The sequence below is a fragment of the Tyto alba genome, unplaced genomic scaffold (genome assembly GCF_018691265.1).
Source record: "Tyto alba isolate M040663 unplaced genomic scaffold, T.alba_DEE_v4.0 Super-Scaffold_8, whole genome shotgun sequence".
NCBI lineage: Eukaryota > Metazoa > Chordata > Aves > Strigiformes > Tytonidae > Tyto > Tyto alba.
Window position 1 is genome coordinate 14,725,447 of NW_024881329.1, and position 27,644 is coordinate 14,753,090.

The 27,644-nt window shown below is 37.0% G+C and overlaps 1 protein-coding gene across 3 annotated transcripts in view; it reads right to left on the bottom strand.

The window, feature by feature from the left end:
- The window catches only part of ANO3 (anoctamin 3), a 137,649-nt gene extending 111,138 nt beyond the window's left edge, over positions 1-26,511 (bottom strand). For all 3 annotated transcript variants that reach the window (XR_004409131.2, XM_033006938.2, XM_033006936.2), the window contains exon 1: positions 26,442-26,511. Coding sequence is in view for 2 of the 3 variants with exons in the window: in XM_033006938.2 (XP_032862829.2) it covers positions 26,442-26,487 (46 nt within the window). In the remaining variant the exon portion in view is untranslated. The remainder of the gene's footprint in view (positions 1-26,441) is intronic.
- Positions 26,512-27,644: the final 1,133 nt, after the last annotated feature.

Below are 27,644 nucleotides of genomic sequence, written 5' to 3' on the forward strand. Positions count from 1 at the left end.
TGTTTTATTTACTTCAAACTTCACCATGGTCTTTATTAATATCAGTTATATATTTGTAAATCTTTTGAGTGAAAACTGAAATATAATCCAAAATAAAATGAAGCCTGCCATTTGTTCTTAATGGTACTTCCCTGGATTATTACAGGGTATGTCTAGCACAACATTACCAGACCTCTTAAAGTCTTCAGAGTTTAGAAAATATGCTTTGCTGTTTGGACAGGTATCCTCTGACTCAGGGTATAGCAAAGTTCAAATATAACAAATTCTATCTGGCGAGTTCTTTCCTAAGGCTGAGTCCAAGATTGCTGCAAGAGTACAGTGCAATGGTAAACACTACCTATATATTTTAATTATGCCAAGCTGGGAGAAATCTACTGAAATATATGTTACAGCATTAGCTTTTGCTTTATTTTGAAGTCCTGTGAAGTTGCATTAAAATGGGGCAAACTATGTATGAACAATAGATCAAAATAGATGTCGACATACTGAAAATATCCATCATCTGTTCTGTAAAACCACCACAGATAAAAAAAAAAAATGTTACTTCAAAAAGTTGAATGCAAAAGAGGTGCTTATAGAGGGTACTGGGAAAGCCAGCAGCACTTGGAACATGAGGAAACTCAATCATCTCTCTGCAGAGACCAATCCAGAAAAGTTATTAGGCAGGGAGGTTATTAGCATGTCTGACCTTTCCCTCTGTGAAGGTACAATTTCAAAAGATTGAAATCACATATTCTAAGCCACTGTACCGTGCAAGTTCCCCAACTTTACTCCCTTAGGTTAGGTCGAACCCCGAAGTATGGTATAACCAGTGACATCCATTCTCAAAATAATTCTTGTATATACCACCAAGCCACAGACCACATTCCAGTCAGCATCTGTAGCAGCCATCACAATTTTCCATAACACTAACTCTGGCAGCACCTCACCTAGCCTCGGCAGCACGGGACCCCGTGCAGCCTGGGGTACCCGACCTATTGGCACTGCAAATCAGGGCTACGATACAGCGCCAGACACTGACAGGATACCTCTGCTCCAAAAGTTAATACATTCTTCTAGAAGCATTATGCATATCCCAAAACATTAAGCACTCCAAAAGGCAAAGCACAGGCTCATCACAACCATAACGTAGCTGTCTAGATTTCAGGCTGTAACAAGTAAGGGCTCTTTTCTTTGCAGCAGCGTTCTGTTCACTTTATTTCATTTGTAATAGATTATTTTTTTTTTTAATGCTGTTTTGCTGCCTTTAAACCCTATTGACCATTGGTATTACATTAGCTGCCTTACTAGCCATCTGCATTTTATACCAGTATCTTATTTTCATTGCTCTTCACTTCCCCTTTTAATGCAGACTGTGGGTGTTTCAGTGCTGATCCCATGTTTCCCTTCAATTCCAATGGAGTTTCGCCCACAGTAATTTGCTTCGCATTACTGGAATTGTGACTTCATGCACAACCAGCAAGATGACCTCAAACAATTCCAATTTTTATTAATATTATCCAATATAAATTTAGTATTTTAGTTGATTGAGTCAGCAGATACTTCAAGCTTTCAGTGTCTCTTTTTACAAGGTTTTAATAGCTTGTTGATGCTCTCTTCTGATTGCACAGTAATCACCGTCTTCAGCACCTAAGTGAATGACAATGTTATGGAGATCTTTTAACGCTCAAGAAGAGGCTCAAAACTATATTTATCTGTTACTGTTTGTGAAATAAAAGTTATTTTAAGGTCTTATTTTTACTATGTGACCAGGAAAGGACTGGCAGATTCTATGTATTCCAGTTACCTGATATATTTTTCTTCCCATATTAACAGGAAATAATTTTTAGGTCTTTTCTTACCTGCTTCTAGCACATTTTCTTGTTGCACCTAGCAGATAGAATAAAAGCAAAACTGTTTTTAATGATTTCTTGAGCTGTGCCATATACTCATCAATGATGCATTTAAATATAAAGAAGTTTAATTTTTAAACATTTCAGATCCTCTGGTTCTGAATCATCTATCTCTTGAGATGGTATATGGCATCAAAGATACAATTCATCCATTTATTGTATTATAAAAGTAGCTACTACTATGTCTGGAGCACCTACACTGTAGATAAATAACTAAGTTTACTCTTGAGGGAATTCAATCCAACATATTTATTTTTTTATTGAAGAACTCTGTATACTGGTAGTTTGGTTTTCAGCTGCTATGGTGATCGTTTTTCCTCTGTCACAGGATTATGTGAAATGCTTAGGTTATATTTTGAAGTCTTAAAAAATTTTGCAGAAAAGGTGTAGGTATTTTACTACTATTTTAAAAACACTGCCTATAAAGTTAATATCAAGGATCTGAAGACCTAAACGGGCCTTAACATCTGGCATCACTAATGACTACAGCAATTAACTATCTCAAGAAAACACTTATTTCTCCTAATTAAGAATGTCTGTAATTAAAAGACATCTTCATAGTCATCTCATTACTGAAAAACGCGGTACACAAGACAAATTTTAGAAACGCTTACAGCACAGACAAACTCTGCTAAGGAACCTCAGTCAGACAAGACTTCAATTTTTCTGAACCAAACATATTGGTATCCACCACTCAGTACGGGTAACACTTCTCTTGTTGTGTATGAACTGCTTTGAAAAAAAAATAAGGAACAGAAATTCTGCTAAATACTGCTGAACAGACTATGTTCATGTTCCATTAGATAGTGTAGCTCCATCTGGACCAAGATAAAGATTTAGATTGTTCTAGACCTTTACATGATGAAGCAAGCTTCTAAAACTGTATTTTTTTAAAACTTGCTTTCTAAATAGGTTTACTTTTCACTGTGAAAATCTAGTGTAACTCCTAAGCTTTTAAAAATGGTAGCTTTATAACTGACACATTTGTCACATAAACTCAACACTGGTGACAGAACCAAACCTGAGTATCACATCACACTGTTTAGAAGCAGAGCACCATACATTCCTCTCAGAAATGCTTTTGGATAAGACACAGAAATGGGTGGCTTCATGTCTGAGGTTACAGACAAACACAGGAGGGCTGACCAAGAGACACACAGTATGTTGATGAGACCCAGAAGCATCAATGAATTGTGACACCTAGAAGAACAGAAGATTCTCCTTAACCCTAGCTGACAGTTTGCCCCTATGAAAGTGAAATTCAGTTTTTGTTCTCACACATTTGTTTTCACACACTGAAACAAACTGAGATGTGATTTTGTTGCTCATAGGCTATATATGAAATCCATATTCATCATGTGTTGGCAGTTCATCATTGTGCAACTACTGCTCACCTGAGAATTTGTCTGCAGATCACTAGTGCTGGTGATGGGGAAGAACCAGCTGATTTTTTTCTCTACCAACTGTAGTGTAGCTCACACTGCTAGCTTTCAGTGACTGATGAGATTTAGCATGTGACAAAGCCTGCTTAAAGCAAGACACAATGAAAAGCCTGTTAATTAAGTGGCTTTCTTTAGCGTCCTTTATCAACCTTTGTACCAATCTCAAGTCAGCTACCTGAACATTAGGCCCACATAGTCAGCTCAGTGTGTCTTGAGACATGCTGTGGAGGTGTACAGAGCTATTTTAAAAGTCTGTAATTTTATAATTTTCCTAAATTACAGGGAAAAAGTTGAGATCATTACTAAAGCACTTAAAAACTCTAAAGGTTAAATATCTGAAAAAAAAAATTACCATTGCTCTTTCAAAGCCTATGATTTAAAGAGAAAATGATATCCTTTCAACAAACACAATTAAGCAAAATGTACAGAACTATGCGACTCTTCCATAGTCATCTTTGCACCTGATTTAGATTTCAGTATTACCTTAAGATTTTTTTCTTTTCATGAATCTCTTAACAGATGAATGTCTTTTATTAATGTTTTATAAATTTATGAAATTACAGAATTGCTCATATAGAACATAATTGTTCCTTCTCTATTTCAAACCCAAATGCAAATACATTTTAACTGTTATTTTGTCACTTCTCATAATATCCACTGCATCTCCTCTTATAGGAAGTTAGAACATCCTTCCAATGAACCCAGTGCCCGTGGTAGAAAAAACACATCATTTGCAACAGGTTCAGGAGAGGCTGCAGAACTGTATCCTGCAGTGTATGTGTCTCTAGTATACATAGACACAGATGTGAGAAATCAGAGTGACAAAAAGTAGTTCCTGATAATGCCCTTCCATTGAACACCTGCACACCATAACTAAATCCACCTACAAAGGCTAATCTGATCTTTGCCACTATATTGTAAATTCAAATGAATCACCCTGCTGAACCTTCTGAGCATATTAAGACACAGATTTTTATATTCTTTCTTAGAAAAGACCAGAGTCTCACCTCCCACTTAACACAGGTCACATCACCTTTTGCATAAATTAATTCCACCCTTCCTGAGCAGCAGAGAAGCTGTCCAGCAAGATACAGGATCATCTTGAAAACCAGAGGCGGTAGTCAATATGGTCTACAGGGAGGCAAGGCTGTTTTTAAGTATGTGTTATTGCCACAAGCTTAGCTATTCTAGGTAGGAGGACTGAAAATGTCTCATTAAACATGTTTTCTACAACTGCTACAGGGCAAAGAGTATTAGCTTCACTGATTTTGCATTATAGAAAATAAAATGATGGCCACTGCAGTATAAACTTAAAATAAGAATGCAAATTATCTTATTAAACATAATACTTAATTAAGGAATTGTCTCATTATCTAACTTAAAATATCTAGACAACTTGCAATTATTTTTTTAACTTGGAGGTACAAAAATCGTCAAGTTAATCATAGATATATTTTCAAAGTAAATTGCAGGATCTCACAAGAATAAGTATCACATATAGTGTTTAGTCATCTTATTAATACACAAACCATGGAACAGGAAATCACTCAAAATTTTGTCTCATATTACTTTGAAATTTATGTATTTTTAGCATCCTGCAAAAAATAATTTAACAGTGCAGGATCAGGGTAGCTCCATGGTCTGAAGCTTGTGGATAGCGAAGACATTAGAAAACCCAAGAAAATATATTTGACCCCAGAAAGAATTTGGAGTACAGTCTAAAAATAAAAGTTTATGTTCCTCTCCTTGCTTGGCAATTTTTGAATTCAACACATTTTTATGCAATATATTGCTCTCACATCAAACTGAATTAGCTCATAACAAGATGAGAGCACAGCAAAGTGTCTTGAATGCCACACCATGTCAAATGCATGAGGAAATACACATTTTTTTATGTGGCTATGCAGTTATCTAACATTAAAAGAAAAAATTAATCACAGTTGATGCTACTATACTATTTATTTATTAATTAGAATATTCAATAGCAGATACTGTATTAATTTACATATAATGAAGAACATGATAGTGCAGAGCAGAGAAAAAATTATGTTTAACATAAGAAAAAGAAGTTGCCACTGAGGAACATCCTGAGAGTACAGGGTAGGCAGAACAATTCACCAATATTAAATTCAAATATTCATCAAAAAACAGTTTCTGAGCACTGTTCAAGGAACAGCTCAGAATGGAGCAGTTGGAGGGACCTAAATCAAAAGGTACGAGAATGATGCTGTCTCATGAAAAACTGATCAAACAGCAGACTAATATTTAGTGAACAAACATATCAAGACATTAATACACAGTTGATGGATCAACCATATCAGGACTTCAGAAATATGGACGCTTCAATCCTTGAAATTTGCAGCCTAAAGACTATTTGCCTTCATTCAGATTTTTTTCTGAAGACAGCTTGTCATCAATAATGCCCTGTAAAGAACTCTACTTCATATCAATATACTTCTAGCCATCGCAGCCAGCATGCTCTCCTCCTGACAGCTATACCTAATAAGAGATTGTGCTGAAGAAGATGCAGTAAGACCAGTTGCTACCTGGACTCCAAATCAATTCTCACTGTCCACTCTCTTCTTCATCCCATCTTATAGAAAAATCACTACATCAAACTGACTGCCAAATTCTGCCTTTCTATCACAACTTGCTAAGACAACAAAAATGGGTCCAAAGTTTTATCTGGCGCTATGACAAAACTTTATAGCACTCTTCTAGATTTATATTGCTTAGGTCCCCAACTAGGCTAAATACTGATAGCTCTTGATAACACCACGCATAAAAAATTAGTTACTTTGGTTGAAGACAGTGGGGCTGAACACCTCTAAAGTTAAATCTCTTTTGTCAGAAATACTTTCACAAAACCTTATACAAAATATTTATTTCTTTATATACATATACCCATATGCAAAGTTTACTTGGCAATTGAGGTTCACTTAAAACAACCCTCTTGTTGTTCTAGAGGTTTTAATATATTGCTTACAGTTACATATGCACAGAACCATAATTATTATGAAATTAGCATAAGTAGAAAGACCATGTCTCAGTGTCTTTCTGTGCAATCTTGTTTCCCATCACAAATATTAGATTTGTGTAAAATAAAGAAAATAGGAGGAACATAGCTTCTAAATAAATTGCCAGGGCTGATAATCTAGTTAAAAGAAACTTATCCCTAAATAGAGAAAAAGAGTGAAAATGTACAAAGGCTTTTTTCATGTATACTTCAACAAAAAACCTGATGATATAATAATTCTAAAGACCGTGATGTTCAGCTGACAACCATTTCTAAGCATCAGTATACATAGCAATGACAAACCGTGATTTATAAAACCTGAAAATTATTTTCTAATAATTTGTATTTATAGACACCTCCTTTCATTTCATGAGCCATGCAGAACACTTCAAATATAGGAAAATAAGTGTCTTCCATATAAAAGAGCAAAATTACCTTCAAATTTATTTTTTATATTTTCTTACCTAGAAGGATTTTTAATTACTTGTAATGACACAGTCCTGGCAAGGCTGCCAAGGAAGTAGCTATGGAACTTTCTGCGTTTCCTGTCCTCCCACCCACTGAAGCAATAGGCTGCCTCTTCAACAGCCTTAAACATCCCATTCTAACCAGTGAGAAATTGTCCCAGACAGTTCACTACAGAAGACACCAAGCCCATATCCTTCCAAGGAAGTTCACAGGGGACAGAGACATTTTCAGGGTGAGGAAGGCAAAAGGAATATTAACAAAAAGACAGCTGCAGAGTTGGGTCTTTTCAGCAGGTAGTGCGTTTAGAGGCTGTTTAAGAGTATCACGTGGGAACCTCCAACCCTGGGGCTGCCCAGGACTCCAGTGAAGTAAAAGCACTTTAAAGATGACAGCTCATTTGCACACTCTGCTTCTGTATTAGGAGAAAGTGAAATGCCTTGGGTATTATGACAGAGCATAAAACTTCTTGGTTCAAATTATATGTTTCAACACCTAGAAAAGTGCCACCGCCAGAGAGAAACTGGCAGGAAAGAGCTTCCTACTCTCATCAGAAGAAATTTACACCAGAGCAGAATAGAATAATTTCATTTGGAAGGGACCTACAATGATCATCTAGTCCAACTGCCTGACCACTTAAGAGCTGACCGAAAGTTAAACCATGTTAAGGTCATTGTCCAAACGCCTCATGAACACTGACAGGCTTGAGGCAACAACCACCTCTCTAGGAAGTCGGTTCCAGTGCTTGACCATCCTCTCAGTGAAGAAATTTGTCCTGTTTTGACCTGAAAATTTTAAAATAGACATAGCTAACGATCTCACTTTTTTAAGGCATCAATTTAAACATTTAACATTACACTTATAAAATTTTATAACCATCAATAATTCTGAATGCTTCTCTTAAATAAAAAAAAAAAACTTAGAGGAAGGTATAGAGGAGTCATGTTACGTGGTGTGGGTTAGGCAGTGCCTATAGATTTCATTACTGAGGCAAAGCACAGCTTCACCTTTAAAAAAATTAAACCTTTCCCTCTGTGTGAAGCATCTTTGTACTATTTCAATACAAGGAGGTTAATGTGGAAGCAAAGATGGGGAACTGGGTAATCATGACATCATCTTAAGCTAAGGCATACTTTTTCTTTGGTATGCAGAAAGATAAAAATGGAAATACTTAGGTGAGTGACTGGGATATTAATATTCTACAAGTAACCTATAAGGAGGATTTCACTAGGAAAGAATATCCGTGAATTAATGTATCTTTATGAAATTGTTTAGTGTTTATTATAATGGAAGTGTCAGACAATAAAGGAGCTCCTTCTCATTAACAAATTAAAACATCTTAATCTGCTTAAAATTTTCTTTCATTTTGACACACATTGTCCAAAACTAATACTGTGAACTAGTCATAAAATTTGGGAAGAGTATGAGGAAATGTGAGACAACAAATCACTTTTTCTATTTATTTGCTCTAAAAAAACCACACTATGAACTAGTGGAAACAAAATCCTCTCACACTTGAAATGGTATTGATGACTCGCTAAACACAAATGGAATAAAACTTCTCTGAACATGGTAAACATTTGGCTCTATTTCTGAACAGAGAGGGTAGTAATAGGGGAAGGGAAGTAGAAAGATGTTATTATATAAGGGAGAGACAAAAGGAAGACAGGCGTTTGGGGAATAACTTTTATGTATTCATTCTTTTATAAAGTGATTTGGAGTTCTATATGGAGTGCCATAAGGAAAAAATCAACTTCTAAAATGTTTCTAGTGAAGCAATTCAATAGAAGCATTCATTTGATACAGTAAAATTTCTGTATTCTGCCTTGACTTCAACTGAAAGCTCTGCAGCTGTACCCACTATTCTGTTTTTATATTACTTCAGATAAAATAGCAAAAGAAATAAGAATACATTATAGAAAAGAAAAGGGGCAATCTCAACTCTATTCTTTCTCTTTTTTTTGCTTTTACATAAGAGCATTTATTTTGCCTTATTATATGAAGTTTGGACAGCACTTGCAAAAGTAAAACTGGCTTCCAATGACAACTACACTTCTACTTCCACCCTAAAAAGAAATCCAAAACGTCCCAAATGAACCAAATTTACCAAATGGATTTTCAGCCCTGCTAGTGAATTAAATACCATAATACTACGTCCGACCAACTGTTTAGATTCAATTTCAGAAAAAGTAAAAATTCATCTTACTCTGTATTTGCAGGGAAGCCAAAAGATTAAACATTTTCTGCTGCAGTGATTCCAGCTGTCTGTCTCCGCAATCTTTCAGCTTTTGATTTTGTAAGTAGTTTCCAGATACTAAGGAAAATAGATTTTGCTGACAGAAAACCTCTGCACATTATCACCAGAAACACTAAAGTTTTGGTATTTTCTTTAAGTTAAAGAACAATAACTTCTAAAGTGAAAACTTCAGGAAAAAAAGTCTTCTGTCTTCTGCTACTCTAAAATCTAAACTTCTTCAAGGGTTCTCTTTTTTTTTTTTCTAGGAAAAAAAAGGCTGAATGAAAAACTTCTTGCACTTCCCTGTCTTTTAAAATTGTCAAGATTGGAAGAAACAGTGCCAAGAACTGAAATTTTCTTGGACATCTTCAATCAGGTGTGGAGGACAGAATGGTCACTGAACTCAGATTAGCAAATTAACTGCTGAATGATTATTAAATGGAACTTCAAACTAGATGTAAAATATTCCACTCCTTCACTGAATCACTGTTATAACAATGGATATTACTTTACGTGATTTGAAGTCATTCCATACATTAAATGTTGGATTTCTTAAAAAAAAAGTCAAATGAAAGTGAATCCTGATCTGACTGAAAAATAAATATGAAATCTAAATTCTTCTAAAACTCCAGTAAAGCTACGTCTATTCAATAACGTCAGTGCTAAAATTAATCAACAAAAATAGTTTGAGTGCGAAGTTTGTTTTTTTCTTCCAAATGCTGTTAATAAAGGATAATTATAACTTCAGGTTTAGCCAATAAATATTTTTTGAGGTGATCAGAAACCTAGGTGTGATTAGTAGACATCAATTAAATGGTTTACTAGTGCTTTAAAGCTTTTAATTAATTATTAAAAAATAAAATTTAAAAACAAAGCAAAAACAAAACAAAACAAAAATCACAAAAAAAAAACCCAAACAAACAAACATGGCAAGTAAAAAGATTTTGCAAAAGAAGTAAGCCTAGACTTCTTGCTAGAAAGTTATAGCAAGTATTTCTGCTATGCATCAAAGGACACCTATATAATCCTGGTTTGCACACCAAGGTAAGGGACAATGGTTACAGATACGTATCTCACATCTCTTCCAGCTCATCAGCTCGTTTTGTTAGATGTGACTACTTCTCTTTGGTGCATTCAGTTGCCTTCAACTTTTATAAACGCTGTACACTTCTGTACCTCACTCCAGGAGGGTGGACCACTTTCGCTAATAACTGTTTTCTGAAGTACTCAAAGCACTGCTAGAGTATTATTTCTGATTGGCAAATGGACAAACTGATGGGAAGTCTCCCATTAGCGTGAGGGTTTTTTTCCCACTTCACACAAAAAAAAGCCCTGAAGGGTTGGTTTGAGGAAGGTGAGGGGTTTTTGCTCTTTTTGTTTTCCTACTTGTAGGATACATGACTTGATTATAGTTATTTTTTTGATGGCAGCATTTAAGGCCCAGTTCATTCAGTGTGTTGGGTTAAAAATGAATAATAGCAGAGCTCATCTATAGTTGGTGACCTGCCCTTCCATAAATCATCTATGCCTGTGAGAATTTTTGACTACAGCTGGGACTTCAAAGTAGAAGGCATTCAGTATCTGGAGTGTTAAAATCAAAGTGTCATTTAAGATCTGTTACCTATTCAAATACTTTACAAGCTTCTGCTTCTTTAGACACTCCAACAGCCAAGTCATTCATCATTCACATCAAATGATAGACCCATGAATACCCCTTCTGAATAGTTCTCAGCTGACTTTGTTGGTGAAAGCATTAATACTAGTTGAAACCAACAAACCAATTTAATTTAGAAATTCACAGTGATGTCTATTGGCTATAACAATCAACAGCACACCTCTCAAAACACTGACTCCTAATGGAGTCAGCATTGAGGCCTTGCAGAAATGAAGGCTGGTTCCTTGCTGAGCTTATTCCACAAGAGTGAAGCTAGGATGTCAAGGGAAAAGATTATTCCTCTCTATTTGACTCTCCTGTGGCCACATCTTGATCAGTGCCCAGTTTCAGGACCTCCCTGTACAGGAGACCTTAACATGCGAGAGACAGTTCAGTGGAGGGTTACTGAGATGGCTGAGAACCTCGAGCCCATGGCACAGGAAGAGCAACTGGTGAAACAACACTCCACCACAGAAGTCTAAGGGACAACTCAAGTGCCCACACAGGGCACTATCTGCACATAACCCCACTACCTACAAAGAGGAGTTAGAGAGAGAAAAGACACAGACACAGATACCTAGCAAAAAGACAAGAGAGAACAGTCACAAGATGCAACGTGGAAAATTTCAGTTGGTCATAAGGAAACAATTTATCCCAGGGAGATTGGTGAAGCATGGGGACAGCAAGAGCTGTGGAACGAGAGATTTTCAAAACCTGACTGGCTAAGGCTCTGAGCAACCTGACCTAGCTTTGAAGTTGAGCTGCTTGGAGCAAAGTTTTAGGCTAGATGCCTCCAGAGACACCTTCTGACCTAATTTTTTGATACAGTTCCTCAGAGCAAGGGGGGACAGGGAGAGGGGGAAAAGCCTGCAGAAAGAGTTAAGTTAATTGAACAACTACAGCAGAATGAAGACAAAAGAGTTTGGTTTTTCTAAAGTGGCACTGAGGAAGGCTCAAAGTAAAAAGATGCAAACGAGTAGAGATGTCTTTTGACACAATCATACCCACTTTTAGAGTCTCCTGAAAGGATCTTACCTTTGCTAGTCAGATGTATAACAAATTTAAGGTGTCTGCTATTGAAAGTCACACCTATCAAAATACAAAGTATTTTACTCTCTGTATCTGTAAGATTAATACTGCAAGTTTATATGCCACATAGTCCCACTGAACTACACTTGTTTTTATATTCATAAGGTTTGTAAGGCATATTTTACTGTTTAGGTACCTCATTCTTGAGTTGTATAGTATTAATGCAAATTCATTTTAAACATAAGCATGCAATTTTTACTGTGTGGTAGTTTAGTTTCCAATTTAGTGTACTGACAAAAACATAAAAGTTCTGTAAAAATTTAAGAAATGGAAATTCTGAGTGCCTTCTCTATAATCTTAGATTTATCCAAGTGATCTACTGAGAAGTGCTATTTTTCCTTCACTGTTTTTATTAAAGACATGGATGTCCATTTTGGTGAACTTGGCCATAGACAAAGTTGCCTAAACTCTGAAGTTAAAGGAGCATACAGTACTCCAGCTTCAACTACTCTCAATGAAACAACAGCTTACAAATAGAGCAAGATGACAACTCTGTGCAAAATCCATCTGTTTACCAAGAAAGAGAAACTTTGCTCTATTTAAGACAGTTTCCCACTATTACAGATTGAGTTGTTGCATGACTTGATACATTGGAAAAAGTACTATTTGTCAAAAAATGACTTCACATCATGTATTCATTCAGCACCTACAGTTAAGACTGTGAAACAGCTCTATTCCTTAAGCAGTTGTCACACATTTCCTGGTACTGTCCTCAAGACCCCCTTTTTCATGAATTAAAATTAATGCAAAACCTAACCCTCAGGGTGATTTTATAAAAAATTTACAAAACAGATTTGCTTTGAACTGAGAGAAAGTCATGAGAGAAAAAGAGAATGATGAATCAATGATCTCATGATTAGAATAACTGCTCATAAGGCTTTTATTAAAGAGTGGAGTTTCCTATTCTGACAAATAGCATTTTTTCTTGAATTGGGAAAAATTATTACCATAAATATAACTAGCAGTGTTAGGATCTCCCCCTTCCCAGTCTCTTAAGTCTCTCTGTCACCTACACTTTTACCCTCTCTCAGAGCAGGCTCTTCGATGGGAACCATCAGTATTTCAGTCTCCGTCTGCTTCCATAACACAGTGTGATAGAATATTTATCCATTGGATACCCAGATTACTGGATGATTAAAAAAAAAAAAAAAAAAAAAAAAAAGGAGAGAGATTAATCAGTATCTTCAGGTATTTTTTGACCACTATCAATGAATGATTTATAATTTTTGGTCAGGTTTTTACCTATATTTTCTTGTGAAAAATGAAAAATAAAAGCTTATTTTACAAATCTTAAGAAAATTGAACCATCAGTGCTCTGTCACTTTAAAACTCCAAAAATCTACAGGCAAATCATCAGGCAATCTGCTATCAGCACCCTAGAGTTATACTGTGCTGTTGATAGATGCTGAAGTAGTTCTCATCAAATCTATTATTTTGGTTCACTTCATATCCTACAAGGACCTCATATGCAGTTATAATCTTATTAGCATCCATGATGTCAAGTCTTAGGAAAAGAAGAAAAAAAAAAAAAGAGTGAAGCCTTATTAGCAGCATATAATGAACAGCCCATTTACATCTAGAAGCTCAGATGTCCAGCAACATCCAGAAATACTTGCCAGAAAGCTTGCAATAGTAATGCAGATTTGTATCTGCTACCTGACTAGTTTTAGTGACCAAATAAATAAAAAAGCCACCCATATAATTGGTAACTCAGCAGTTACTGTGTAGTATAAAATGTATATTCTTCCAATAGTTATAGTCAGTTTTTAGCCTAGAATATTTTACAGTGACTTGAGCACTCAAATATTTAGCAAGTATAAAATGAAATTTCAACTGAATCAGCAAGGAAAACCTTGTGTTTACGAAAGATAGATCATTACATAAAAAATGAACAGATGAAAAGAAGAGGAAACAACATGGAAAAGAAAGCACATAACCAAACCCACATTAACACACTCTCTAGTGGAAACTGTATTAAATAATCATCTAATAAACACAAGGAATAAAAAAATAAATGATATAGCAGCAGCAACAAAATGGAGTGTTGCCCCTCTCCCCTCCAGCCCCTCACCTCCTGAAAAGAGTGAATTTCAAATGAAGAGATGAAAAATAAAAGAGGGAAATACCCTAATGAAGCTAAAAGTGGGTAAAATAAACTAAAAGGCTAAAATGTCTAAACTAAAATTTTTTTTTCATGTAAGTATACATTTTGAGGATATTCTTGATGAAATCAATTAAATATTCTGGACAAAGCTGCTGCTGGTTTGAATTCGGCTGTCATCATTTGCTTCCTCATGCAAGAGTGATGGTTTTAGAGGCTAGCATCTTTTACTGACATCTGCTTCCTTTCTCAGAGGCATGGACATCTATACCGGACATATGAAATATAAATGTACATTTGGCAGCCTAACAAGCAAGCTGGAAATGAACTAAATCTCATAACTATGTAGAAATGGGCTATTTCAAGTCCCCAGTGTCACTCAGGGATCCCCAGATGAGTGCAGAGGAAGAAATAGCTTCACCTATTCAACTGTGAGACAGCTACTAAAGCTTCGACATTCTTTCCAGCCACTTATTCTCTCCCTGCCTCTCTAGAAGTCATGATACTCTCTCACAATAACAGATATCTCTCATATGCTTTTCCTAACAGCATAGTCTTCTACACAGAGTACTGGAAAGTTGAAAGGGAAACAGGAAACTCTTTTGTCCTCTACTACCTGAAAGCTGGGATAGGAAGAGAGGAAGGCATAGCTTGACCTGTTACAGAAGAATAATTTATATAAATACAGTGGTCTCAAAGAATGACCTAATTACAAAATATCCAAAACCAGATATTTGCACAGTAGGGAAATCCAATAATGAAGTCTTACTCTTGGTGGAGTGGTGGAACACGCTCTGTTACTTTGTCACTTCAAACATCTACCATTTCAGGCCTCGATAGAAGATTAAAAATCACTCATTTTCTCTTGGTTCTTCTCTATATATTATATCTGGTGTTATCCAGTATTTTTCTTACCACCTCCAGCATTACAAGATAAGATTATCTGAGCATTCAGAGAGCAAAATAGAGATGATCTATCTTAAACCTTCAATTGCTAAGATACTTTCTTCACAGCATTTCCCAGTTGACCAGACATCAAGTTAGGTGGATTTGAACTCCTTCTATAAAAACTTAACTCCTTTTAGCTACCTAGTCATGAATTGCTAACCCCGACAACAGAAGCGGTCTGAAATGTTCAAAATTGGGACACTACAGCAGTAAGTCCAAATTTTCATGGGACCAGAATTTTCTTGAAATTTGATCAACTCTTCCAACCAGTCACACTAACACAGCTTTCAAAGCAGCCTATTAAAATTCCAGTAAAAAGAAAGTGACTGGCAGTAGAAACAAGTGAATAATTGTCAAAAACCAGAAAGAAAATTAAAATGATACCCTAATTATTCCACCTCTGCATAGCATTTGGAGTTGATGTCTTAAAATTCATTTCTCCTGGGAGCCTCTGTGTGAACACGAAAAGTGTTCACAGTTAAAAGTTGGAAAATAAAAAAAAAGTGTTGTTTCTTCTTAATTTTTTCTACAGTAGCTTTAAAAAAAACCCACAGCTTCAGAGCTTAGGGAGGCAGGGGGCAATATGTCCCAAAGATATACTCTAAACTATAAAACCCATCTTTTTTTTTTTTTTCCCCCCTGATGTCATAGACAAGCATCACATTACTATTACCTTTTTTACCCAATGATTTTGTTATTTTTTGAACTAATTGTTCTACATACTAAAAAAAGAAAGACTCTTAAGAACATCTCCAGTGCTCTTTTTTAACAGTTGAATTTTGAAACTTATGTGGCATAGAGGAACACCTGCCTGGAAGATAATAAAGAACTGAACAAAAAAGAACAGCCATATAAAAAATAGGCACTGTTTTGAAAAAAACAATTTATATACTTCTCAATGTATTACAAAGAGACTCTTCATTTTAATAACACACAGTCATCATATATTCATAATATGAAATCTGGTAAGCAGAGAGCACAAATTAGTTCTAATATTAATCTCAAAAAAACATCCAGTTTCCAAGTGTTTCCCTCTCTTTTCCCAGATCTCTCTCTTTCCTGAAACTTTATATAATGTTTTGTCAAGAATTGACACCTAATACTTTCACTGACTGTAGTTTTCATTAACTATCCAAACCAAAGACTTCTATTCTTTTTTCCTTATATTAGAAGGCTTTCAGAGCAGCTCAAGGTTATTTTCAAAAAAATTTAAACTATAGGATTGGAGTGGTGACTGTTAACCTCAGACAGAATTTAGCTTTTCTAAATTCAAAGGATAGTTGTCTTGAAGGCATTCGTCCCTTTCTTTTTATTTTTTTTTTCCTTAAAGGGAAAAAAATAGCTGAATAGCCAGTTTAATCAATTTCTTGATTCATTGCCTTGTTTCCATTCTAGCCTGTCAAGAAACTAGGATTCCTTTTGCCTAGAAAAACATCTGGCAGCAAATACCTATGGATGGCCATAGGTATGTAATTAATATTTTTTTAAGAGATTATATACAAACTAGATTATGGCACTCGTAGGTAACAGTGGCAGTTTCCCTCTTTGCTTTTCTGTGACCATGAGAACAACTGACTTGTGCTCAGATCCTCCAAGAGCTAGCAGTTCAATCCTAGTAATAATACAGAATTGAAGCAAGATGTGAAGGACTCTCTTCACCTGACAACTAATACACTTGTGAGAAATTTAACAGCATCAGAAAGCTCTAGGGAAGCCCTATGTGATCTGAAGAGAAGCTATAATTTCCAAATCTCAAACTGCAATTTAAGTCTAATAAAAGGCAAAACGGTAAAAGATTACTTCTATCACTAAATAATCACAACTACAGTACTACTACCGCTGGATGCTAGGCACTAGACTTATCATTAGTACAACCAAATCCCAAACACCTCAGCAACAACATCTGTGGCCCCTCAGAAAACTCACTCCACAACCAACACACTAGAACTGGACATAAAATTACAAGTGGCAACCAAGATGGAAAACAGATCTAAAGCCTTGTCATTATGATATGAAGAATCTTTTTCTTCTCTGAAGAAAATATTTCTGTTGAAGTACAAAGACTTATGAATGCAAACTTCAAAACACTTTGCTTATTTTTCAGATTGAATACAAGTAAATCTCACATTTATATCTATATTTCCTACAATATAAATTAATAGAAAGTTGGAGACTCTCCTTTCCTACAATATAAAATAATAGAAAGTTGGAATTGATCCCTAATGATGCATTATATTTAACCCAGAGTAATATCCTAAAAAGTAGTTGCTTCCTGCCTCAGCTGTGGAAAAACCTCTAACAGTCCAGGAGATAAAGAACAGGGAACTTCTCTTTACATGGGGCCAAAATTTGAAGTCTTGTTCTCCCCTAATGAGCCTGTTCTTATTATTTTGGAGCATAACTAATATAATCTCTTCAATTCCTCTTCATCCACGACTTACATCTCTTAATGAGATAGAGGATGCATCATATCTTATTCATAGCTAAACCCCATAAATGTAAATTCAATTAAAATCTCAGGTACATCCATTGAAACCCCACTGTTATCAGTGAGACTATATGGGCTTCTGTGTGGACTACATCCGTAAAATCTTTATGGCAAAATTTTATTTATGTTCAAGTATGTGCAAGATAATTACCAAATCACTCATCGCAAAATACCTTTGAGTCAATCACATTTCAGGAAGGGCAGTAGTAATGGTAAGTGCTTTCTTATGACAGGCTGTTTTTCCACTCTGTCTTTCCATTTTATTTAGATGCTGGACTTCTGAAACAGCAACTTCAAAGTTCTGCATTTCTCAAAAGTGTGAATTATTAATAGCAACATGGTTAAACTTCTCTGCATTATTCATTTATTCCTACCAACTATTTGTGCTTCTGAAGATCCTTCTCCTCCTTTTTTTACTGAACCCGATACACCAAGGCACTTCACAATAGTGAGAGCAATGCATTGGTGGTTGCTGAATAGACAAGAGTACCTGCTTATAATATTGTACTATAACCATGGCTTCATACCCCCTTCAATTTGGAGTTGTTCCAGTGATATTCACACACTATCTGCCCATTGTACTCAGGAGGCTAAATTACTTATAGAGAAGATTGCAGCTTGCCTAAGTCAGAACTCTGGGTTAACCCTGGGTGAAGCCATAACTATATCATAATGAATACATCTATGAAAAGGTAGCCAGGAACTAAATTCATGTCTAAATATGTATTTTTAAGAAAGAAATGAATTTTCTGGTGAACATACACTTGTTTTGTTTGAAAAAGTTTTAGATATTTAAGGTCAGCTTTTTAAATGATTGTAGCGCACTGAATTCCAACTCCTTGCAAACAGCATTTATGTGCATAACTCATAACAATTACTGCACTGCTAGATATCAAAGCACTATTAAAAAACCCTGCCAGAATACTCACCTGAATCTTTGAAAAATCTTGATAAAATCTGCTCGCAAGCGATTCAAATCCCTCAGGTGTGACAGCATTCAGTGGATTTTCTCCTAAATAGCTTCAAAATTACAACATTCTTCTACGAAGGATCAGCCTTCGGAAATGTACACGTGTTTACTGAATGCTTAATATACATCAAAGTAAATTTTAAAAATATATAGAAAAATAAATGTGTATCTCATTTCTATCTTTAAATGTATCAATAAAATGAAAGTTTTTCCTCACAAGAGGAATTTAGGCCCCCAGGCCTCTCCACTGAGACTATTCAAAATCCATCAGTAGCATTTACCTTTTCAATTCAGGTATGGTGCCAATACAACCAGAAACATTGTATGTGAGAGTAAATGCTAATGCATAGGCCTTGCAGTTTTCTCTCACTTGAGAGATCCAGCCTCTGCATAGTATTTAGACATACAGATTTTGTATTCAGCTGGTACCTGAATTTCTCTCTCTGAAGTGTTTGGCTCTTACTTACACTGACATGCATTATTTTTCACACACTCACAGTATCACCTTCTTCAAAATATGAATATCATCTGTCTCTGTAAGTGACTTTGTCCCATTTCTTTTAGCAAGTGGCTTTGAAATCAATACTCAGGGCTGAAGCTGGTGCTGCTGACATGGCTTTATGTGAAGAGGGTTCCGTTCAGATATCCGCAAATCCCCAGCGTGCAGTCCTACTTCAGCATAACCAGCTAAGGAGTGCTGCTCACACACAGCTGAGTCTTCAGAATGCTCAGTCTGCTTTCACTACCTTGTATTAGTTTATCTATCCATCTACCCAACCACCTACCATTTCTGTGTCTCTGCATCAATACTCACCTTTCTATAGTTGTTTTTAGTTACTTTTCTGTGTTTTAAAAATTCCCCCCTGTAATCTCTCAACTCATTCATAAATTTTGGAAATTCTTAGGATTGCCTGCTTCTCCTAGCTGTTTAATCCACTTCCTGTTTTGTTGCTATTTTCTCATACTATTAAGTTACTTTTAAAAAAAACACACAGAAAAGGAAGCTAATGGTCTGGCACAAAATATCCTGAAGATAAAAAGGGTCTTCCTCCAGCCAGAAAGAATTTTGATTAACAGTTCATAAAAATTAATTCATTAAAAGTACTAACTCCATCAGTTTAATGAAGCTGAAAGAACAGAATGCAAATTTTATATACATCAGACCTTCTGGCTTAGAAAGGCGTATTATTGGTGAAGTTACTAAACAAACAGTAAGGAATAAGGAATCTTTTGAACAAGAGTAATTCTATTGCATCAGACAAGCAGTGAATAGAATGTGACACTTCAAACATTTTTTAAGTCCAGAGCTTGCCATCATCACAGTAGTTATCTGGAGCATACGTGACTAGCTACAGCTCTTCAGTAACCGTGATGTACTTATGAATTTTTCAGCACAGATTTGAGAGCGCTCTAGTTTCCTTTGTGTATCCTTCTTGAGCTACCGGCACTACACAGAAATACAGTAAGAGTCACAGCTAGAAGCCAGCAAACCCATGCATCTTCTGGTCCTATGTTGTTACTAAAGAAACAAACAAAAACCATATGAAGAGTGGCAATCTGTTGTTCAATAGCAATTTCTGCAGACGCTCTTCATATGGGATGCCCTTCAAACTACACTTCCTTTTACCAAGTTGCAGAGATGGAATTTAATTCAGCATGCTTTCAGGGTTGTGGTGGGTTTTTTTGTTTGTTTTTTTGTTTGGTTGGTTTGTTTGTTTTTTTTATTTTTGTTGTTTGTTTGTTTGTTGTTTTGTTTTTGGTTTTTTTGGTTGTTGTTGGTTGGTTGGGTTTTTTGTTTGTTTGTGGTTTTGTTTTGTTCCTAACCCCCTCAGCCCCCCCACCCTGGGAGACCCTACCTTTAAGGAGATCAAACATTTACATCATAAATGTTACTATTTGTCTGATGTTTCTATATTAGAGATCACCCAAAAGGATAGCTAAGATACCAGCTTCTTTAAAACCCCATTTAAAATAGTGGATTGTGAATGAAACCGTGACCTCACCAATCAGACAAATGAACAATTCCTCACTTAAGTAATCGCACTGGCTTCAAGCCCTCACAAGCCAGATGATAACCCAAATTGAGGCAGACTCAGAATCTCATTCTGAGAAAACAGTGATGAATTTGCATTCATTGAGGCTTAGAGTTGTTAAAACATGTTGCTGTACACTAGAGCTTAGTTTTTAGTTACACTTGTCTCCAATAAATAATCTACTGTAATATATGCTTTAGGATATATAGAACTGATCTAATTCTAGAATGAGCATGGTAAAGGGAATTTAAGATTTGTAACCTGGGTAACCCCATGTATGATGCTTTCTGAAAACCTCATTGCGTGTTTGACTCAAGACAACACAAACACTCTCTTCATCTTAGGCCCAAGCAGAAAACAAGAGATTTTCATATTGCTCAGCAAGCTTGAGAATTTTGCATAGTTAATTTCTGCTACGTCAATATGTCTAAAATATAAGTGGCTAACATTTTCCCTCACTTCTCACTGGAGGAAAAAAAGCATCATTACTTTTCCAGTTGCTACCTAGCTGGCTGCATTACTTGCAACACAGGGCTCTTGGTACTCTTACTTAAGACATTGTTTCAATTTCTCCTGGTTGGTAGAGCTGTAAAATACCCTTAATCATAACATATGTTGGCTATTGGTAACTTTGTTGCAAAACATTTTAACAAAAACTGGTATACTGAAACTACTGTTAATATTCAACAGAATTTACAGCGGTGGAGCTGTTTCATTTTATCATCCTCATTTAGCAGATTTCAAAAATGACAAAAAGCAGAATAAACCAACAAAAATATGAAAGCAGAACTGGAACTTGCAATTTTGTGGTGATACTCAATGAAATATAAGTGGTAAAAAAAGAGTTCTAAAGAAAATCAGTGTTGACAGGGGTTGCCTATTTTAACAGATCCTTACTGAGGAAGTTTTGAAAAGCTTTGGAATAGGTACAAGGTTGTTCCACAGATAATACTACACCAAGCTATACTTAAATCAGAACGTAGGAAGCTGATGCCCAGACATGTTACCACAGCATCATCGTCTGTAATCAGAGAGAAGAGTTATGTGACAAACCAACAATCTCTGATTTCCTTAGCTTTCTCATTTAGATTATTCATCCAGTGAAAAGCAAGCAAACAAACAATATTTAACTTATTTCTACAGCACTCATGCACCTGCATAATATAAGGTTTAATAAGTCATATTTAATGATTGTTTTCAATGAAGCTCTATATTTTATTGAAGTTATAATCCACAGCAGTATAATCTGGAATGAAGAGGCATATTATGGGCCTAAAATGTGTGATTGAAACTGCTGAATTATATTTTAGGGTGTGAGAGTGTACCAGGCAACAAAAATAAGAGCAAATACAGCCAGGTAAACCTCATCAAAAATTGGGCCTTGCTTTTAAATGCCCTGAAAGAGCATTATAAATAGCACTATTTGAATATAGTATCATTTTAAGAAACTGTATTAATAGCTGCATTGCTTTCAGAGTCAAGATGAGGATAGCTTTGAAACTTTCCATACATGTTAGTGCTCCTTGGAATGCAATGAAAGAGCTGAGCCCTCAAAATTCCTCTACTCATACTGACATGGAAACCTGGCCTTTCTGCTCTGAAGAACAACAGCAAAGAAACACAGAATCTCCTAAATTTTTGTATGACAGAATTGCATCTTCTGGTAATTTCAGCAGTCTCTTTGGATTATTGAGTTGACTAGGTCCACTGGTGCCACTAAAATATCAATCATCCTTGGAGAATTCTCCATGAGAATCTCAATAACAAGTCCAAGTTTCTGAATACTGAGAACTCTGGAGCAATATAAAAAATGTGATCTTTACAACCCTTCATTTAAATTCACAAGTTAAATGCAAATTAAATTCACAATTTGTTTTATGAAGAACGCAGGTCATAAATGTCTTAAAATTAGAGCAAAAAGACAACAAAAAAGCTCTAGTCTACAACAGCAGTGGTCTTCTACTCAAACTGGTTTAACAAGACCAGTTAATGAAGTAACAAGTGCCTCCATGAAGTGAGGATGACTAGCTTTCCAGAGATTTTTCAATACAACCCTCAATCCATCTAAACCACACTACAACTTCAGACGGTTACTATATAAAATGAAACAAAAATATTTGGCACTGATCAGAAGTTCAGATCTAGGAGTATATCTTTTACGGAGATACCCAATTTGTTCAAAAGTCACACAATTTCAAGATAAATTCCTGGAGAAGCTAAATCACCATTCTCATCAAACACATAATGCATACTGAAGTTGCTGAACTCCTTCCTGACCCGTTACACACCTTGAACAGGAAGCATGACAAGCACCCCAACTTAGCCACTGCCGTCCGTGTTTCTAAAACTCACATACTATGCTAAAAGCAACTCAATTTTAAGGCATGATCATCTTCTCTTTTTCTCAGCCTTGACCTCTTTCATTAAAAAGCTTTGATAGGGGTATTCAAAAGAACAATAGTCAATAAAAGTACCCAGCAAAGTATGCAGAACATGGCAGACTGTTTATCAGGACTGAAGTCCTAGATATTTAAAGTTTTAAGCATCATAATTGCCTTGGCCTGCACCCTAAATGCAGGTTTTACCTTCTGTCAGGCCAGAAACATTCAAACCCACTCACCATCAAGTATCTATTTAAAGAAGAGCCTCTTGCAAATTAAGTTGCCAAAGGATATTTTTTTTTTTTTTTCAATAAAGCTCCCTAATAAAATAAGCAATCGCTTTGCACCAGTCCCATACCCATTACAGAAAACACCAAGTCTACTGTAAGGCTACCATATACTTTCATGACCTGTATTTAAAAGATTGTTATTCAATTGTAATTGAGATCAAATACCGAAATCTAATGAGCTCTCTTTCCCTGGAATTATTCAACTACAAATTATTTATGGTGACGATCTTTGTTTTCATCAACATTATCTTTATCTTATTTCTTCTTCCCAGGTAAGTATTTATCACTTAGCAGTTTTAAGCAAAACTGTATACTGATGTCTGAGGATGGATATTTCTCTTCTCTAAAGGATGGTTGCGAAAAAAGTAATAAATGAGAAACATTTCTTCCTTTTTCCTCTGGCATAATTCTTCAGACGCCATAGGTTGCACCACTTTTTTAAGGGGTAAAAAGTATGAAGATTGATATTTAATAGTAAAATTTTTATCTTTGAGAATATTATTGAGGAAAGTAATTTCAGAAAAAGCATTTTCTACCACAGCAGAGGATAAAAATAGCCACAAAATACAGATGGCTCAACAGATCTAACACACTACTGTGCAGAGATGCAGATTAGTCTACCTCTAGGACACTGCTCTTTTTGACAGACATGCCTTCAGATACAAGTAGAAATACAAAAATGTGGGGGTGAAAAAGAATGAGATTTGGTTTTTTTTCAAAATGCTCAGTGTATTTTTATAACACTACGTTGAGCTCTACTGCAGCTTTTGAAAACTTAAGGTTTCACTCTATATACACAATCTGAACAAAGAGCAAGACAAAACCATGGCAGCACATTATAAGAGCAGACTCCTGCTGTGGGCTCCTTCTCACTCTATCAAGGAAAAAACCCACCTAATCTCTAAACAGAGACAAATTATTAGGATATAAATGCTTCTTAAATCTTTTTTCCTCCCTGTTGAAGATTCCTAGACACCCAAGAGACCGAAGAACACGGTCGTATTCTTTCAAGCCTTTTAAAGACAGCTTTGGTACTGAAACCACTGCTTGTCTTCTCAGCTAGAACAAAGTGCTCAGAGTAAGTAAAGGAAACAACATGTTTTCTAGCCCATTCTTAGAAGTTACTTCTCTCCACCAAATGAGTTTGAATATTATGGTTATCTGGCAATGAGTACAGGCTCTATTTCTAAAAAGGCTAAAATTATTTTCTACTTGTTTTCAGGAACTATTATCTTTGTTGGTTTATACCTTTTCTAAATGATTGGGAATCCACATAAAAGTAATGCTCTCTCAATCCCCCCAAAGAAATGAAGCTTGGTCTTAATGCAGGTAAAGCATACAAGGCACAGCTGTGATGGGCAGTTGACCATTTCATGAGGATTACCACTGATTCTGTAAAGAGGGGAATTTAGGACACTGTTTTGTGGTTAGCTAGGAAACAAATATTGCATTTAGTCAAAATCCCAGGTACACTGAATTAGAAGAGACAGTGACTGAAATCATAAGTTTGAAGTAAGAGAATGATATAAAATACCAAATTTGTAAGAACTACACAAAACTACATAGTGCTCCCTGATGCTGAGAAATCAGTGCCTATGAACTCCAGAGTACCATATTCTCAGCTTTTTTTAAATACCTCATAATTAGATGATGAGTTGGTCATTATGATTTATGTTTGCTTGGTTTCTCTGTAGCCTTTTGCCCAAGCTTTCATGCTGTCCTCCCCCATCCCAAAGCGCTGTAGGTTGAGAAAAACAGAGACTGATCTCAACAAGGTGGATTTAGTACACACCACACTGCATGAGATGTTCAGGAAAGTGATACACATACTAGTCAATGCTGTACAGGCTCCATCTCTCCATAAGAGCATTCTCTCCTTTCCAAAGCCTTATAACTGGCAAGGCACCTTAATCAGGATTTCTTCAGGAATAAGGAGAAGAGAACAACAATCTTCTCAGTAACTGGCAAAAAATATTACATTATTATGAAGTTTTATGACCTATCACAAACATACAATGTCATAAATCATATAGCATAACTTGCTTTCAAGCAACTAGATTTCATCCCTGAACTCAAACGTAATGAAGATAGTTTCTGGATTTTTTTTTTTTTTTAAGATTATTACAACACAGCTGAATAGATCCTAAAGGATGTTGATGGGAACTCTGGAGATTGCTAATCATTGCTGTAATATAAGAAATATTTTCTCACGAAAATCTAAGGATAAACATACTGACACCAAATCATCTGATGCTTTTGTAAACATATATATCTGTTGAAAAAAAAAAGATCTTTTTGCACTAATTAATTTTGGACCTGACTAAACTAGACATTTTACAATTTGAAACAGCACCACCCATTGCTGCACACAAGATAGACATTAAATGCAAAACCTCTACAGCAAGGAACTAGATTTGTTACAGAATTACCAGAATGGAATAAGTGCTTTGAATTATTTATTTTCCACTAACCATTCATAGAGAAGAACTTTGAATGAGGCAAAATCCAATACGTGAACCCATGATTTATGTATGAAGCATGTGATACTAAATCATAGTTTATACCATACTGTATCATGAGGAAAAAAAAAAAAAAGAGTTTGTTAATAACTAAAAGGAGGAAGAGTACAAAGGAATGCTAATAATATAAGAAATCTTGGTTTCATCTTATGTGTCAAAGTAGATTTAGAGAGAAAAAAAAAAATGGTACTGGAACTGATATTTTTACTAAGAACAAAATAAGCAAAGGTTATTGTGGGAATTATCTGGTTTTTAATCACAAACACAATAAGGGTTTTACAGCAATGGTAATCACAACCGGAAATTTACCTTTGTATTTGCTGACCCGCAAAAGCTTTTGTTTTGCAATTACAAACGCCAACCAACCAACCACATAGAACGACTGAAGCGAAGTAACGTCAGAGCCCCTCGCAATGACAGCTATTTTTCTTTCTCAAGATTTACACTTGGGTCACAGCATGATACGAAGACAAAATCGAGAAGCAAGCCCAGAAACAACAACAGCAAACTCCAGAGGGCGAGCGACCGGTCCACATCTGTGAAATCACCTGTACAACCACTGGAAACACCGAAGCAGCACCTTTTCTCAGGGAGGAAAACTTTCCCGCCGAGGGAGCGGCTGGCGGAGCCGGGCGGGGCCCCCATGCCCCCCTCAGCCGCCGGGCGACCTCCCCGTGCACCGCAGCCCCGTCCCTTGAAAACCGCTGAAATAGCCCAAAGCATCACGGCGGCTCCGGAGCGCAGCCCCGGCTGTCAGCCCGCCGCCGCGCACGGACGGGGCACCTGGCAGCCGCGGGGAAGCCGCGACGGGGACCCTCAGCCGCTGGAGCCGGCCAGGGCATCCCCTCCCCGGGCATCTTGCACGGCGGGCAGCGGCGCCGGGGCCGCCCCGGTGACACGTCGGGGTTTCCACTGACCTTTCTGCTGCTTAAAGGACTGGATGGAGCCCGAGTGGTGAACCATCTTGGCGGAGGGCCGCCCGCCAGCTGCCAGCCCGCCGGCTGCTGGGCGGTGGCAGCGCGGGGGGCGGGAACCCGGCGGCGCGGCCTGGCCCGCCCCGGCCCAGCTGGGCCCGCCCCGGAGCCCCCGCCGCCGCCGTTGTTGCCCTGGCAACGGGCGGAGCGGCCCTGCCGGGCGCGGAGGCCGAGGGAATGGCGGCGGCGGCGGCGGCCGGGCGGGGAGAGGCGGGAACGCGGGGCGGGCTCGGGGCCGGCGGCTTCCCCCACCCCCCGGGGAAGGGGAATCCCGGCAGCTCCGGCCGCCCTCGCTGCTCCCGCGGGGAAAGTCGGCGCGGTCCCCCCCTGAGTGGGAGTGCCGGCCCCGGCATCGCCCGAAAATCCGCCATCAGGTTGGTTTTCTTACTCCTACTGCCTGCCTGTAGCCCTCGTCTCTCTTTAAAAGGCAGCAGGTGTTACTGGTGAGCTAAGGGGAAGCTGAGTATAGATTGCACCTCTTCTGCATAGGTGCACGGACATCTAAGAGTTGTGAGTTTAGTTTGTATTGCAGCCCCCCCCGTTCTTGTCGTAGCACCATGAACCTGTATTACATCACCAGCTTTTTTGTATACGTTATAAAACTTGGACTCTTCATCTTAATGGAGATAGCTTTTTACAAAAGCATACTACATTGCACATTCAAGGCCTGATGTAGACCATTTCTATGCTATTTATGCTATAATTTCTCTTTTCTCCACAGTGTATGCCAAGACGCTCATTTCAAATGATAAAAGAGTCAGATTTATAAGGCTTTAATTTCTTTCCCTGTCTCCCTCTGCTGACATTACTCTCTCTGGATTTTGAGCAAGTTTCACAATAGTATTCTTCAACTCCTATAGAAAGTTTCATTTTTATTTTTTCTACCACAATAATCTGTTTTCCCAAGCCTCCTAAATTCAGTCAGTCCAATATTCCAACCTGCATCTAGGATTATCTATCTCGTTTTCTCCATTTAGGAATTTGCTCAGCAGGCGTTAATTAAATCACCTATTGTAACCTGTGCAGCTGGTGGCAAAATCTGTATCACTCCTTCAAAGTGTGTGGCTCCATTTGTGTGCTAGAAAATGAACTAGAGATTTTCTCCAACAGGAAAACAAATCTAGAACTTTCCCCCGTAGCTGACTG